Source organism: Sander vitreus, chromosome 7 (genome assembly GCF_031162955.1).
Source record: "Sander vitreus isolate 19-12246 chromosome 7, sanVit1, whole genome shotgun sequence".
NCBI classification, from domain to species: domain Eukaryota; kingdom Metazoa; phylum Chordata; class Actinopteri; order Perciformes; family Percidae; genus Sander; species Sander vitreus.
The window spans coordinates 5,754,928-5,770,252 of record NC_135861.1 but is presented as its reverse complement, the minus strand read 5'-3'; the positions used below and the strand labels follow the sequence as shown (position 1 = coordinate 5,770,252).

General features: G+C 40.3%; 1 protein-coding gene across 1 annotated transcript; it reads right to left on the bottom strand.

The window, feature by feature from the left end:
• Positions 1 to 490: 490 nt before the first annotated feature.
• On the bottom strand, positions 491 to 12,717 carry tmem106c (transmembrane protein 106C). Its single transcript, XM_078254332.1, has 8 exons — positions 12,509 to 12,717; positions 11,919 to 12,192; positions 11,099 to 11,162; positions 9,417 to 9,576; positions 5,505 to 5,645; positions 4,712 to 4,761; positions 2,933 to 2,986; positions 491 to 2,553 (listed from the first exon to the last, which is right to left on the bottom strand). Exons 2-8 carry the CDS (start codon positions 12,130 to 12,132, stop codon positions 2,418 to 2,420), a joined length of 819 nt encoding a protein of 272 aa, XP_078110458.1. The 5' UTR covers positions 12,133 to 12,192; positions 12,509 to 12,717; the 3' UTR covers positions 491 to 2,417.
• Between the last annotated feature and the right edge of the window lie 2,608 nt (positions 12,718 to 15,325).

The following is a 15,325-nucleotide window of genomic DNA, read 5'->3' as shown; positions in this document are numbered from 1 at the left end:
CTTCGTTGCAGATATGCAAAGATTTATTGTACATATGCATAATATGAAATGTACAGTCTTTGGAGATTAGACTCCATAGTTATAAAATAATTTTAAAAAGGGGTAGAGAAGCCAAGACATATTCCCCCGATGGAGCCTAGACACTGATGGTGGTGGAGAAGGAGCCCGAAGACCGAACAAAGAAGCGGTCTGCCGGAAGGGACTCAGGGTGCCGTGGTGACGATGACCAGAGGTGGAAGGGGAGGAGGGTTACACGTTTGCCTGAAAAGACAGCTGACGGCAACGGAGAAAAGACATTTAAAGCAGGATGTCATGCTGTGATTGGATCATGAATTTCGTGGCCAATTCTGGTTGGGTTACTGAAAAGTGAACGCCTCTAAACAGCTGAATACTTTGATTAAAGTTAATAGAAGTCTTCCTGAAGGAATTTGTGCTGAGCTTCATTTGTTGCAGCTCTAAATGGTCGGCAAAAAGACTCTGAAACAATTACTGGAGTTCATTATTAGTTTTATTTATTCACATGTCCCTTTAATATCGTTTTAGCATGGAAATATACTGTACTGTATTCCTTTAAAAACACTGGTAAAATGTTTCATTCACAAATTTACAAACAACTGTCCCTTTAAAAAAATAAAATTCAAATCACAATTGCTTTCGATCATTTTGTTTCCGAGGGAGGGTTCAAAATTAGCGCCATCCGCCAGCCAAATGCTGCTGAAATATGGAAGTGGCTGGTAGATTTGCTTCACTCACCAGCCCAAAAAACCCCCAATGGTAATCTATGGAGCGGCTGGTAAAAATGTCAACATTCACAAGCCATTTGGCTGGTGGACGAAGAAGTTCATTTTGAACCCTGTAACCCGAGGTGACAGGCACATCTATACAGAAACGATACGGCAGCGGAAGTCATTTTTTACAATATTTTGACAGATCTGTGATGATGTACTTCCTGGTCCGAAATGTTCCGTGCAGATGAGAAATGTCTGATACGACAAAGGTGCGCTTTCAGCCATGGTGTTCAAATGCTGTTGCACATCTGGATTTTTAAGGCCATGGTGGAGAGGATACTGTATACAGATGTTCAACAGCACATATATATATACATATATATATATATATATATATATATATATATATATATATATATATATATATATATATATATATATATATATATATATATATATATTCCTCTTTCAGTAGCTTAGCCAGGAGTGTAAATGGTAAAAAATGTATGATCTCACTCATCCTCCAATTCACTCCATGGTACCCTAGTTAATACCAACATGAGCGTCATAAATACTTCAAAGAAAATGTAGTCTGAGAGCAGTATTCCTCTCCGACACTGCACACTGATACCCTGAATCTAAAATCAGTGTGCTTAGACTTGCTGTGATGAGCAGTACCAAAAAAAAAACTCAATAAATCAGTTCATTTAAAAAACATCTGTGATATGTTAAATGTGTAAATGCCATTTTCAACTTAAATTTTAACGCAGCAAAAGCAATAGGTTTAACAAGATGTCCGTTATAAGGTGCAAAAACAGTCATTGAATTATCCCTTCTGGGGTCGCATTAAATCCAAAAGAGAAACAGCAGCCAACTTCTCCTCCACTTCCTTTTTCTTTTTTTAAAGAAAACAAAAGTCAGCAGTCTTCAGTCCAACACTGTGTTACAAATCCAAAAAAGGTCATTCAAGCTATGCTGAAGAATGCTCTCCGGATGTTACAACAGCAGCAGACACAGACAGAGCTCTGTTAATTAAAGCTATAGCAAAAAAACAAAGAAATCACTGGCACGTCATTGTCAGCTTGGAATGCCGGCCACTCCCCTAAAAGAAAAGAGCTGTCTCTGACATTTGTCCTGCTTCCGAAACAGGGCCACAGAGTGCTCGTTGGCAACAGCTCGTTCAATTTGCCGTTCCATTTTCAACCAGTAGAACATGTGACACAATCTGTCAGCAAGTTTGAAATAGCATAACTGCCTTTTCAAACGTGTTTCTATACACAAAGAGCTCAGGCAATTTTTAGCCCCCACGAATGCAAGTTTAGCCCCCACGAATGCAAGTTAAAACCACAAGTAGCTGCTAGGGCCAGAGATATTTACGCCTGACAGCAATCGCAACAAAACCTATATCTGTAGCCTCTGGGCTGTCCGATGAAAACCAACGTTCAGTTAAAAAAAGAAGAAAGAAATAGCGGTTGCCACAGCCCTGTTTTCCAGATTAATCATTGAATGACACAAGTTCACGGCTACTTAATGTTACCTATTCTGTGTGAGCTTAGAAGAAAGCACTGTTTGGTATTTTTGCTGCTGGTGGTTATGTCTGCAAAATCCATCCTGGAGTGTGCACCGACATCTCCCAACCTCCTCCAGAGAAGTGAGCCGTCTGTTTCTGGGACTGTTCCACTCGCTCACTCACAGCAGAGCGAAGTTGACATGGGTGGAGGAGAGGTGGCTGTGCCGTGTGGTGTTGGAACCACAGTCTATGTACCGATAGGCCTCCAGGCTGTTCTGGGATGTTCGCACCATGTTTGAGGTTTTCACCGTGGTTCTGAAAAAAAAACAAGCAAGACAGTACAGAAATGAAGACCAATATCGATCTTAATCTATCCCAATAGATTAGCTCAGCGATATCTCTATATATATATATATATATATATATATATATATACATATAGCACAGAGGTTTTTAGGACAGAAATGTCTTTATGAAATTAAGACTATAGACTTTTATTTTATAGGACAGATGGAGCCATGAAAGGAGGGGGGGGGGGGGGGATGACATGCAGCAAAGGGCCGCAGGTCAGAGTCGAACCCACGGCCGCTGCGTCGAGGAGTAAACCTCTATATATGGGCACGTGCTCTACCAGGTGAGCTACCCTGGCACCCCAAAACTTTATAAAGTAGTACTGTACTGTACTTTTACTTACTGCATATATACGACAATGTTGTGGACCTTAATGCTGGGCATGGTGCAGAAGGCACTGAAAGAGAAACAAAACAGAAAAGGTTTAGGTTGTTAATATGAAATACTGATTATTGGAACATTATTCCACTCATTTTCTCCTGGTGTCATTTACACACAACTTTATTGCAAACACATAAAAAAAAAAATTAAAAAAAACTCTTCAATGTGTTGCTTTTAGGTTAAAGGGGCACGCCACACATTTTGTGCATCAGACATATCGCATGTCTCAACTTCTGCTGCTTTAACTTCAACCATTCTATTATGAATCTGTCTCTCTCAAGTCCCCCTACTTTATGCAGGCATGAAAACGGGTCAGGGGTGAAAAAGGTGAGAAGGATATTACCCCTCTAGGGGGGTCCGGGGGCATGCTCCCCCGGAAGGAACCTTTAAATATTCCATATTTTAAAGCATCAATCTGATGCATTTTGAGATGCATTTTTTGCCAACCAACAGTGTAATATTTCAATATGCACTCATTAAAGTGAATTTGACTGGCAAAACAGTTAAAGTCCTTCTGACATTACACGATAATAAAACTCATAATTTTTAAAAACTAAAAAGTTTTGGATACATTTTTACTTCTTCCAACCACATGTTACATAAAGAGTCAATGTGGATTTACATATTGCAATATTATCATAATCCTACAATGAATCATTGTGAAAACTAAACTTTACTACTTTGGCCAGGTCATCATCAAAAATGCGAATTAGTACATTCATGATTTTGTCCATGTTGACATTAGCTGCTTTATTTACATTTATTAAAAACGTCGCATTGTTTAGCTTTTCATATAGCTAGACGTCTAAACTCTGGGACAAGGCCGTTATGTTTAAATACCTGCCATGCTAATTCCAAACAGACAGCTTTGTCAAGGCAGTTTGGGCTTCAGATAGCTTTTACACAGTGGCCATCATTAATGACAAATCGTGTTCCGCTATGAACGTGCACACTCGTATTGTTTGTATCACGGTCGGTCAGTGAAGGCGCAGTGGTAGCGGTAGCCGTCGTTGCCGGTAACTTACTCATATGACAGAGTGCACGGACCGAAGCTTTGTGACTAGCAAGCACTTTCTTACCACTGCTGCCGTACAGTGTCGTCCTTGAACATGCGCTGCAGAAGCAAGCACTCGGCTCCCTCAATTTGAGGCAAAGTGCTAAACGGCTTCCCGTCTCCACCCTTTTCGTCTTGTCCTCTATTCATGCCCAGCGCCATTTGTTTTAACTACTTTGTCAACTAAAGCTGCCTGTATCTACATGCTCCAAGTTACCCGCGTTACCACGGAGACCACACCAGCACAGCACTCTCACATTTCGGCAAAGACCCGCCCTACTTTGCATCTGATTGGCTAGAACTTGTTTCATTGGTAGGTGGAAGTTCGATGATTGGTTAAATCCAGCACATCAAAACAAATCCCATGTGGACTTTTTAATGTATTTATTTTTCTAAAATAGCCATACGCCAGAGTACTTAACACCCCCCTCCTCCCCCTTAAACATTTTCTCATCGAATCTACACGATTCACGTAGGTCACCTACTTTGGTTTCAAAACGGCGAATTTCGCCGAAAGGTGAGTGATTTTCATGTCTGTTTATGCAAGTGCGCATTTAAAAATCACTGGAGTAGCCCTTTAAGCCAATGACAATGTCTGTGCTCATTTGGAAAATGTTGTGTTTCTACTGTACGTGACAGTGACAAGCAGTTTGGACAGTTTATGGAAGTTAAGGTAGAGAAACTTACTAGACGTAGGGTGCACTGCCACCAATCGCCACACTGACAGTGTAGTTCACCTGCAGGAGACAAAACAAAAACATGTTTGGGATTGGGAGTGTTTGTTAGTGTGTCTCTCAATACTTTCTGCTTCCCCAAACTGACTATGGCTCTCAGCGAAGATGTTAATCTTTAAAAAAAAAAAACACACACATCAGGTCACAAACATTTTTTTCTAGAAAGGTTAAATAATTCCCTAAAACAGCTGGGTACTGCAATGTTTAGCAAATGGTACTCACACAGACGTACAGTTAGTACGTGTACTATTTTCAGCCACAGAACTGTCGTACCAGTAAGTATTTAAGTCAGCGGGATGGTGTCTGTTGGATTGATTCAAAATGAAACTACAGTGCCCATATTCACGGTAGTCAACAGTGTGGAGGAATGAGATATTTATCAGGGTTTGGTGACGCAGAAAACACATTGTTGGTTTTGTTGACAGTAAGAGCAAAAGGAGAATAACATCCTTTTTCTTTCTTTAAAGAGTGTGTGCGTGTGCGTGTGCACAACCCTATCAAACAGAGACCACATCCTGTAGCCGGCTCGCCTGCAGCAAGCTTTACAGTGATGACAGTTTGATTGCACACTGAACTTTGGAGCAGGAAGCAGTGTCAGGACCCATCAGTGATGTTTTATTAAGTTCATGTTTACTAATATATGCCTATTCAAACAACGATGTAAAACCCTCTTACATAAATGACATCAACTGAATGTTGTCTTTGTTTGATGAAAGGTATTTCTATAGTCTCCTTTTCTACCCTACCTGTATCTGACTGAGCGGCAGGATGGTGGTGACGTCGTCGAGCTGCTGAGTTCCGATCACCGTCTTCATGTAAAGGACCTGGCAGTTCACACTCTGCACCAGCACCGAGAAGAAGTTTGGGTTGCTGAGATTCAGAGTGCTCTGAGAAAAAGAAAGTAAATAAGTATTTTTTTTTAAAAGATACACAGGGGAATACAAAAAACCCCCCCCAAAAAAACACAACTATTCTGCACCAGGTTTTGTAACAATACACCCCCAGAAGAATTTCATTCTGGTGGTCATTGGCAATACATTTCTCCACACACAGGAAGTGACAAAAACTTGAAACGTGCAACATGAAATAGCCATTTCTAAAGGAGTGCCTCAAGTGTGCCATAAGAGCAAACATGTCTTGCAGCTAGAGCTGGGCGATATGGAAAAAAATCTAATATCACGATATTGTTGACCAAATACCTCAATATCGATATTGCAGCGATATTGTAGGGTTGACAATTGGTGCTTACAAAAAATATTTACACAATGAGATTTTTGATAAATAATCATCATTAATGTCTATATAATAACTAAGTGGGTAAAGGCAAATAATAGAAAAGCTAGAACAGGCTGGTAAGTTCAAAAAAATTACATCACTTTACTGTAATCCAGCCATTAAAACCAGGGACAGATAACACTTTATTACGATATCCAAAATCTAAGACGATATTCAGTCTCATATCACGATATCGATATAATATCAATATATTGCCCAGCTCTACTTGCAGCGATACTGTATTGGATTACAGGTTCAAATTAGACCAACGTACATGAACGGCTTGAACAGCTTAAATGACTTCTTTTTTTTGGCTGAGATACTTCAGGTCCAGACCATGTTCTGTATCTCAGAAACATGCATTTCACAATCTCAAACATTCATTAAGAAGTAGCTCCAGCTGAAAGACTTGACATCATCGAGACGCGGCAAAGTGGTCACAGTGCACAAGTATTTTCATCATTATTATCATTGTCTAGATTAAAATCGATCAATTGTTCTTTCACAAATGCGTGATAATGGCAATTACAATTTGTCCACACATAAGTCCAAAACCCAAAGAAATTCAGTTTACTGTCATTATGACAAAGGGAGGAAGATATTAAGCATTGAAGCAGTTTTGCTTGAAAAGTGACTGAAATCGCTTATCGACATAGTTTATCATTCAATCAATTCATCGACTAATCACATCAGCTCGAGTTTGGATGCATAAAAACACAACAAGGGACTGTGCTCCTAGATCAAATAAGATTTACTATACCACACAGATCTAAATTCTAGTGAGTGGGAAATGTTTCAGGATATCGAGTAGCCAGTTTATTAGACACACCTAGGTGACAGGGGTTTCTAATAATGTGTCCAACTCATTTATGTCAATGAGTGTAGGCTCAAAAAAAACAGAAACACGCGAGATAACTCTGAACTTTGAACCACTTCCTCAAAAAAAAATCAAAACAAATCTAGCCTGTGGGGTAAAGTTAATGTTATTAAAATGGTAATAGCCCCGCAATTTAACTACATATCTATGATGGTGCCGCTGAACACATCTGATCACATTTTTAAACAATATGATAATCTCATTAGAGACTTTCTCCGGGCAGGGAGGAAGCCCAGATTTAAGAGGAGTAAAATGCGTGCGCCCAAAGATAAAGGAGGGCTCGGCCTGCCTGATGTTAGACTGTATAGTCTGTCATTTGAAATGGCTAAGATTGCCAACCATTGGAGAGGAACGGTGTCTGGCTTAGAGTGGGCCACTATAGAGAAGACTATTGCTACACCATTTCATCCTATAATGTGATATCCCAACATCAGAATGACAAAGGGAAGGAGATCAATCCAACTGTTAAAAAAGGTGCAGTAGGTAAGACTTCTAAAACTAACTTTCTGTCATATTTGCTGAAACTGACCCTATGTTTGAGTAGAACTACATGAAGCAGGTCATTTAAAAAAATAAAAAAAAACACCCGGCTCCTCTGGCACCACCTAGAGCCTGTAGTGTGATTTGCAAAAATCCACCGCTCCCTGTTCAGATGCACCAATCAGGGCCGGGGGTGGGGGGGTCTAACTACGCATCAATCACTGCTCATGCACACATATTTATTCTCCCTTGTGGGGGGAGGGGCTTAGGAGACCATTTTGGGCTTTACCTGAAAGGGGGGAGGGACTGAGAAGTTGTCGATGTTCCGATTTTTTGGCTAAGTCCTGGATCTTCCCAATCCTACCTACGGCACCTTTAAGCACTCGTGTGAGGTCTGGGCAAAGGATCATTAAATGCACAAACTCTCACTGTGCAAACAGCCTTATGCCTCACTTTGGTTCAATCCAGAAGTACAAATAGGAAGCAGAAAATGTTTTGGAAATGGTGGCTAGACAATGGAATAAATACAATTAGTAACCTTTTTAAAGATGGTATATTTATGTCATTCACTGAATTAATCCATAAGTACAAATTGGAAGAGAAAGGAGACTTTTGGAAATACTTACAAATCAGACACTGGGTGATGAAAACGTTTCAGTCAGGTGAAGTGGGTAACCCAATTGTTGACTATCTTGACAACCCGTTTAACCATAAGGCGTCAACATTTTACAAAAACTCAATTTATTTAACTAGTAGCATATGTGACAATTTGAGAATAATTTGCAGAGAGACCTTGCTCACGCAATTGACATGGCTACATGGCTAATAATGGTAAATATATCAAGGAAGCTAGGGGGAAATGTATTCAGTATAAAATGTTGCACCGGTACTACTGGACACCAAATAGGCTTTTCAAAATAGGACTAATAAGTACCAACTACATGGTGGAAATGTAAAACAGAGATGGGTCAAACCATTTTGGCATAACATACTGGAATTATTAGGGACATGGGCAGGAGTAACCATGCCAATATCTCCAATACTATGCCTTTTGGGAGATAAAACAGGAACGCCAACCGTGACAAAAGCGCATATTCAGTTCTGATGGTTTGGATAGCCTCTGCTGCCAGAATTATATTGAGACACTGGAAATCACCCATAAACCCAACAATGCAGGAGTGGAAACTCCTCAGGAGTGAGACAGCATCATATGAGGTTATGCTGGCTAGAATAAGGGGGCAAAGAGCCTGGGACACTGGGGATTTGGGATAACTTTATGGTCCACCTGACTTCTAACTAGTAGCCTGATTATGATATTGTAACCAGATTTTTTTGCCATATTTATTTAATTTACTGATATTTTGTTTGATTGTTTTATTCAACTAATACTACTGTACTTTTTGTCTGCTCAGCTTGTACATTTTAAATGTTTCACATTCCTTGTGACCAGGATAACTTATGCTTTGACTGAAATGTTATTTCACTATCTGACCTCGTCTTATTTGTCTTCTGTAAGCTGTACCATATGAGCTGTTGTTTGTCATTCAAATCACAATATGGACTGGCACAATATTTGTTAAAGGCAAAATAGGTGTCAAACCATTAAGAATGAAGTACTGTGGTGCTGCAGAGACGACCCAGCCTACAAATTGCATTCTACAGACTTAAAAAAAAAAAAAACAATCACAATGACTTTTATTCTTCTTCACTGGAATATTTTTCAATGAAAATGAGAAAGATACAAAAATGATCATTCCCTCCAATACTGTGAATCAAATCGCAATATCAGTCAAAAATAATCGCAATTAGATATATTCCTCATATCGTGCATACCACATTCTCCAAAAAGATAATACAGTTGAATCAAAAACCTCTGACTCTTTCAACATAAAACATTACAACCTTCATAAAACGGTAGAATTTATTGCAGGCCTGCTGTATTAGACTGCATTTAATGTTGGCGTAACTCGTAAACTGGCAACTGTGTATAAGTTGTGCTAAGATGCAAGTATGAGAGAAGACCTACCGTCATGTTCATTAGGACCTTCATGTTGGCGCTGTCGAAGTGCACAGTCACTGAGTGTATGCCATCATCCACCACAACCACGGGGCGAGGGAAGAGGAAGAAGGCCACGAGCGACGAGGCCAGGAGGCACAACACAACTGACAGGACCACATACAGCTTCCTACAACACAAACACAAATGGAGGTTCTAGGGCTGCACGATATGAGGAAAATGGGAGATAATGTTGTACAATCGCGATAACGATATTGCCATAACTTAACAGATATTAAAGTGTACTCAGTATCTGCTGCTTTCAATACTGTTCTAAAATACAACAAATTGCTTGTTGAATTTAAAACAAAATAAAAAGGAAATCATTTACAACATTCCTTTATTGAATAAGCTGAACATTTTATTGAATTTAAAAAGGCACCACTAAAAAAAAAAGAACGACAGTTACATTTTAACGTGCAGTTCTTTACTGATATTTTCTCTCAACTTACAAAAAATATGTTTTGTGTCTATCGCGATATGTCGCAGCCTTCAGCAATGTGCATAGTGCGTAGGGGTGGTACGGTTCACAAAATCCACTGTTCGGTTCGTATCACGGTTTTCGGTTCTTGTTATTTTTTTCTTTTAATCTTTAACACTCCAGAAATATACTTCAGCATATGATATATAGCTAAAATTAGCATATTGAATGCATGTTGCACAATACATGCACACAGTGGCAGTTCTATCTGTTGTTTTATTTCCGCTGTCATCATAGGTAACATGAAATCCAAAATGTTCCCACACACCAGACTATATATACGACGCTGGCGCATCCTCCAACTCTGGGCAGCCTTCCTCATCTCTCCCACTTACCATTTCTCTTATCATGTCACGTGACCTGCAGCACTCCACACTCCACCTGAGGAGCGGTCGGCTCGGCGCCTCTCAAAATCTGACGAAAATCTTTTAAACTGACCTTTGTCGATCAGATTCAGCAACTGTATGGCCTATTTCTCGCTTAAAATGTTTTCAGAAACACTTTTCGGTGAACTATTTTTGTAAAATACGAGATCGTATTCAGAACGAGATGCCATTAGGGTCCGTTTTGAAATTCGGGAGCAGCAACAACCACGTGACGCGTTCGTCCAATCAGCTGCCATGTGTTGCGTTCGTCAAGCTCATCCCCCTCGTCGTTTCCAGTAAGTGTTTTAACATAGGTGTCGAAAGTGGGCACTACGGCAGTAAGTGGTTAGTGCACGTTAACAGTGTACTGACGAACCATCCGACACACACACACACACACACACACACACACACACACACACACACACACACACACACGGATGTTTTTTCATGAACCGTACCACCCCTAATAGTGCGCCAGTTGATATTGTGATGATCCATCCATCCATCCATCTTCATCCGCTTATCCGGGGTCGGGTCGCGGGGGTAGCAGATATTGTGATGATGATTAAAAAAAACAATATAATGTGCAGCCCTAGTAGGTTCTCTCTACTGTAACTCGTGCACCATACACAGAGCAAAGCTTGTACACACCTGGATACATCTTTTTGAATAGCCAATAAATACAATAAATAACAGACAAATAATTTGACTTACAACAGAAATAAATGTACAGTGGGCACAGAAATACAATCTGTTCAGCACCAGGAAAACCAGGTACACATTAGGAAGTTTTGGTTACTTACGTTCTTTGGGGTCGCAGCCTTTGGTCGCTGTATGGGATCAATGCAACCAGTTCATTCACTTGTTCTATCAGGCAAGAGATAACAGGTCATGCAACATTGATTAGTGTCTCCACCACAGACTGTTCAAACTGGCTTCCCTTAAATATATTTTTGTACACAAGGCAAAGCCTCTGAAATGCATGATGACAGCCTCTTCTTTAAATGAAATACAGCACATGCAATGCTATGCTATTAGAAAAGTTCTTGTCGGCTGTCAGTTTCATCAGGTTGCATTGCTTGGGGCCATTTAATAGCAATGTGAATGAGCAGTAACATGGAGAGCAACATACAGACGACTATTAGGGACTAGACTATTAGACTGTTTGACTTATTTGAAGCTAATGTACACTCGATTCCTGCTGTTTGGAGTTTGTGATATTTTCCATGGCAATACTGTATCGATACACAGACGCCAATTTTCGATCTAATTATACAAATTGCACATGATAATTTTACTTTGTGGTACTATGAATTGCAATACATTGCAGAATATCGCAGTTTAAAATCCCAATAATATCGTAACGTTATAATAGTGGTGGGGCCTCTGGTGATTCCCACATAGATTATAGACCTGTATGCTATTTACTGTATGAGCAGTTTGCATACGATCAAACTGACTGCATAGACTCTCCAAACAAACTGCAAAATCGAAATATTTTCAACGGTACATACCTTTTATTCCTTGGTCTATGTTTATTTACCAAACTGTTTTTACCGGCTAAAACTTCAGTGAAGTAACGTTAACGTTGAAAGTATTCAGCCGAACGTTGTTTCTACTCACCTGAGGGTATTCGTCCAGTGCCTTGGCATGTTGGACACGTTATGCTATCCTTGCCGGTGAACTCCACGTAGGGGAACTGAGCTATGTCCTCCCGTCTGACGAACCCATCCAAAGAGTCGTTATCGGAATCTCTGTCCTCTCCTCGCCGCTGAGAGCGCTGCCTCTCCGGGAGGAGCGACAGTCTGCTGTCGCTTCGAGACCACAGTGTCCCCATGTCGGCTCAACTCGCCTGGTCAAGCCAGAGTTTCCCCCGAACCGACTACTGCCCGCCGGTCTGCAGGTGGATGAGAACGAGCCATTCAGCCCCAAAGTAAATGCCAGCAAATCGACTCAGGAGCGATAGGTCAGCTGGGATTTAACGTTACAGAGAATGTCCCTGTGTCCGCGAGTAATAACAATCTCTATTAAATCAGCTGACAGAGTCGAAATGTAACTTTAGCGGGATTCCATGTCCAGGCGTGGCGTACCTTAGCTAGCTAACGTTTGTTTGCTAGCGGAGGTGTTCTACAAGTTAGCTAGCTAGCTGTTAACTTCTAGTGACTGTAGCCATCTGTAACTTTAGTTATTTCAATTACACAAACGGTACTTACATTTTAGACCACACAACTCAACGTTGCCATCCCCAAGTCGGATTTACACCAGCGCACACTCTACTTTCTGTCACACTGAAGTTTACGTTCATGTTGTGTTGCCTTCAAGTGCGGCTGCGTACCATAGACAGTATATAAGAATGGACCAACAGATCCCGTTGCTCTGGACGGAGCTGTCAGTACCCGATCCGTAACGCCTGTAAGATTACTTTATTGAAGAATGTGGACATACAGTAGGAAGGAACGTCTTCTGTACATCTTAACAGTGTATGTTCTAGACGAGCCAGGGGGTAACGCCTGTAAGATCCGTCGTGAAACTCTACGTGTTTTACGACACTGCCTGATCAGTTCTACGCTTGCGCGAACACCGGCAAACTTCACAGCTCTATGCACGCATTGGCGTAAGGATGTTTGGACATTTCTGGTTACCAGAAGAAAACATTAGACAGTGACAGTAGACCGTTATGATGGCAGAGATGAAGTTTACAAGGTGTTTGCTGGAGTTGCCTAACGTATCTGTTAATGATATACGGAGGGTCGGCCATCCAGTACAACACCATGTAGCAAATTAAATAAAGGCTTCAAATTTTACGTCTCATCATTTCTTTGCAACTTTGAAGGTAATTTGCTAACGCTAGCTAGCCTGAGCTAGAAGCCTTGCTTTGGTGTTTTAAGTCATGACTCCGTCCTGCTTCAGGTTAATCATGCTTTAAATAAGGTTTAAGTATGTGTATACCTCTCACTTCATGTGTTGGTACTTCTATGAAAGTATCAGGTAAAAACAGGGCTACAGATGAGATCTCTGTGAGAGACCAGCAAACTATTATGTAGCTCAATGCTGGACATTTCACCCCAAATTCCGGTCACTTTACTGTATTTGTATTTGGTTAAGAAGCCTTTATTGGTGATTTTTTACGGTACAAAATCCTGCTACATACGTACATATATAGCAAGCTATATACTATGTCGCGTTAGCATGCAGCTATAATAGTTAGCTATGAGTATGCTAACGTTAGATTGTAGTGGAACGAAGCAGCACTTTCTAACGTCAAAAATCGCCGATAAAGGCTTCTGAACCAAACACTACACAATCGGACATGTTTCAGCAGGAATGTGACCCGGAATTGGGGAGAATTTAACAACATTGCCAGCTAAGATGACATGTTTACTGCCGTTAGCATGTAGCTACTATAGTGGTATACAGCAGTGGTGGCTGGAAGAGCTGTCATCCCGTCTTCAAAAGGACACTTATGTACGTGTACACTTCATCGCATTAATAATAGACAGTCTATGGTTAAGACTTCAAGACGAAGTATTAAAAGTAAAAACATAAACAACACAACAACGACGTCGCTACACGGTTTTGGATCAGTGACAAGTCTCGATTGTTTGTAGCTATGACTATTGTATAATAAAGATTTAATAGAAACGTTGTGACGTTTGGTCGTAGTGTTTCAACGCATGCGTGGTACAAATCGCACAGGGACATTGTTAGTTTTCTACGTTTCTGGATTAGAGGGTAAATCAGCATCAAAATGCATGCAATGCTTATCTGATTTAACTTTATAATTAATTTAACTGATTTTTACTGTCTGATACTCTGGCTATGTACTTTTGTTGTTTATAATTTTTTACTGACTACTTGTTATATGATATTTTTTTCATCTGTATATGTATTGACTGATATGTATTATTTTCTTTTCTTTTTTTTTTTACTTTCTTACTTATTTTTGTATTCTTTATGAAAACATGATCTGTAACAAAATGATTTGTGTTCTACAAGTTCAATTTCCTTTTTCGACAAATTGTAAGAAATGTACTCTGCAATAAAAAAAAATAAAAAAGTTTTTTACTACGTAATTATGCGCATGCGCAGAACGGATCTTACAGGCGGTACAGATCGGGTAGTGACAGCGTGCATAGAGCTGTGAAGTTTGCCGGTGTTCGCGCAAGCGTAGAACTGATCAGGCAGTGTCGTAAAACATGTTGAGTTTCTGCGCATGCGATCGGGTACTGAGAGGAGGCTTTTATACATTATCGTGTTTCTTTAGAAATAAACAATGGACAAATAAAGTCTTTAAACGCTTCAGATGTAAAGTTATTCGCTGTCAAAGTGACGTCAAAATGAATGGCAGTCAATGGAATGCTAACGGGGGGGTGAGTGCTTATTAGCATCAACATGGCGCCATAAGAGGTTCGGGTTGTGAGGTGAGGAGACCCTCTTAATACATCCATGGAGGAGACCCTTACCCCCTTGCTGCGTACCCATATACATATATCGCAAACATACCAAGGATGTATCATAGCAAAAGTGCGTATCCTTCTTTTTCTTCTTCGTCTTTGAGGTTTCACGGCAGTTATCATCCTTAAAGTTGCATTACTGCCACCCTCTGGATTTACTCTTCCTCAATGTCCGTCTCATCAAACCAAATGACCTTTTTCTGCCCTCCTCGCTGCTAGTCCACACTCTAATATGATTTTCAAACTGTAGGCCTATGCTACTCACCACCTGCCTCTCTTCTGTATATTTTCTTCATTTATCTAGATATGCTCCACTTTTTTAGTTACTGTGTCCAATTCTCAATCTGCTTATTTGCTCTTTCCTGTTAGTTCCCCTGCTTACTGCTGTCCATGTAACGTTATTATTCACTTGGTTTTGTAACTGTGTTTAATGTTCAGCAGTTCCAGGTCTACACATGCAGGTCTATGCAGTGGCGGTTCTACATTAAATTAGCCTACACCCTGGGCGAGCCCCCCTTCGATTATTGTCATTTGTTGACAACAAATTAATGCACTGTAGGTAGCAGTACAGTATGA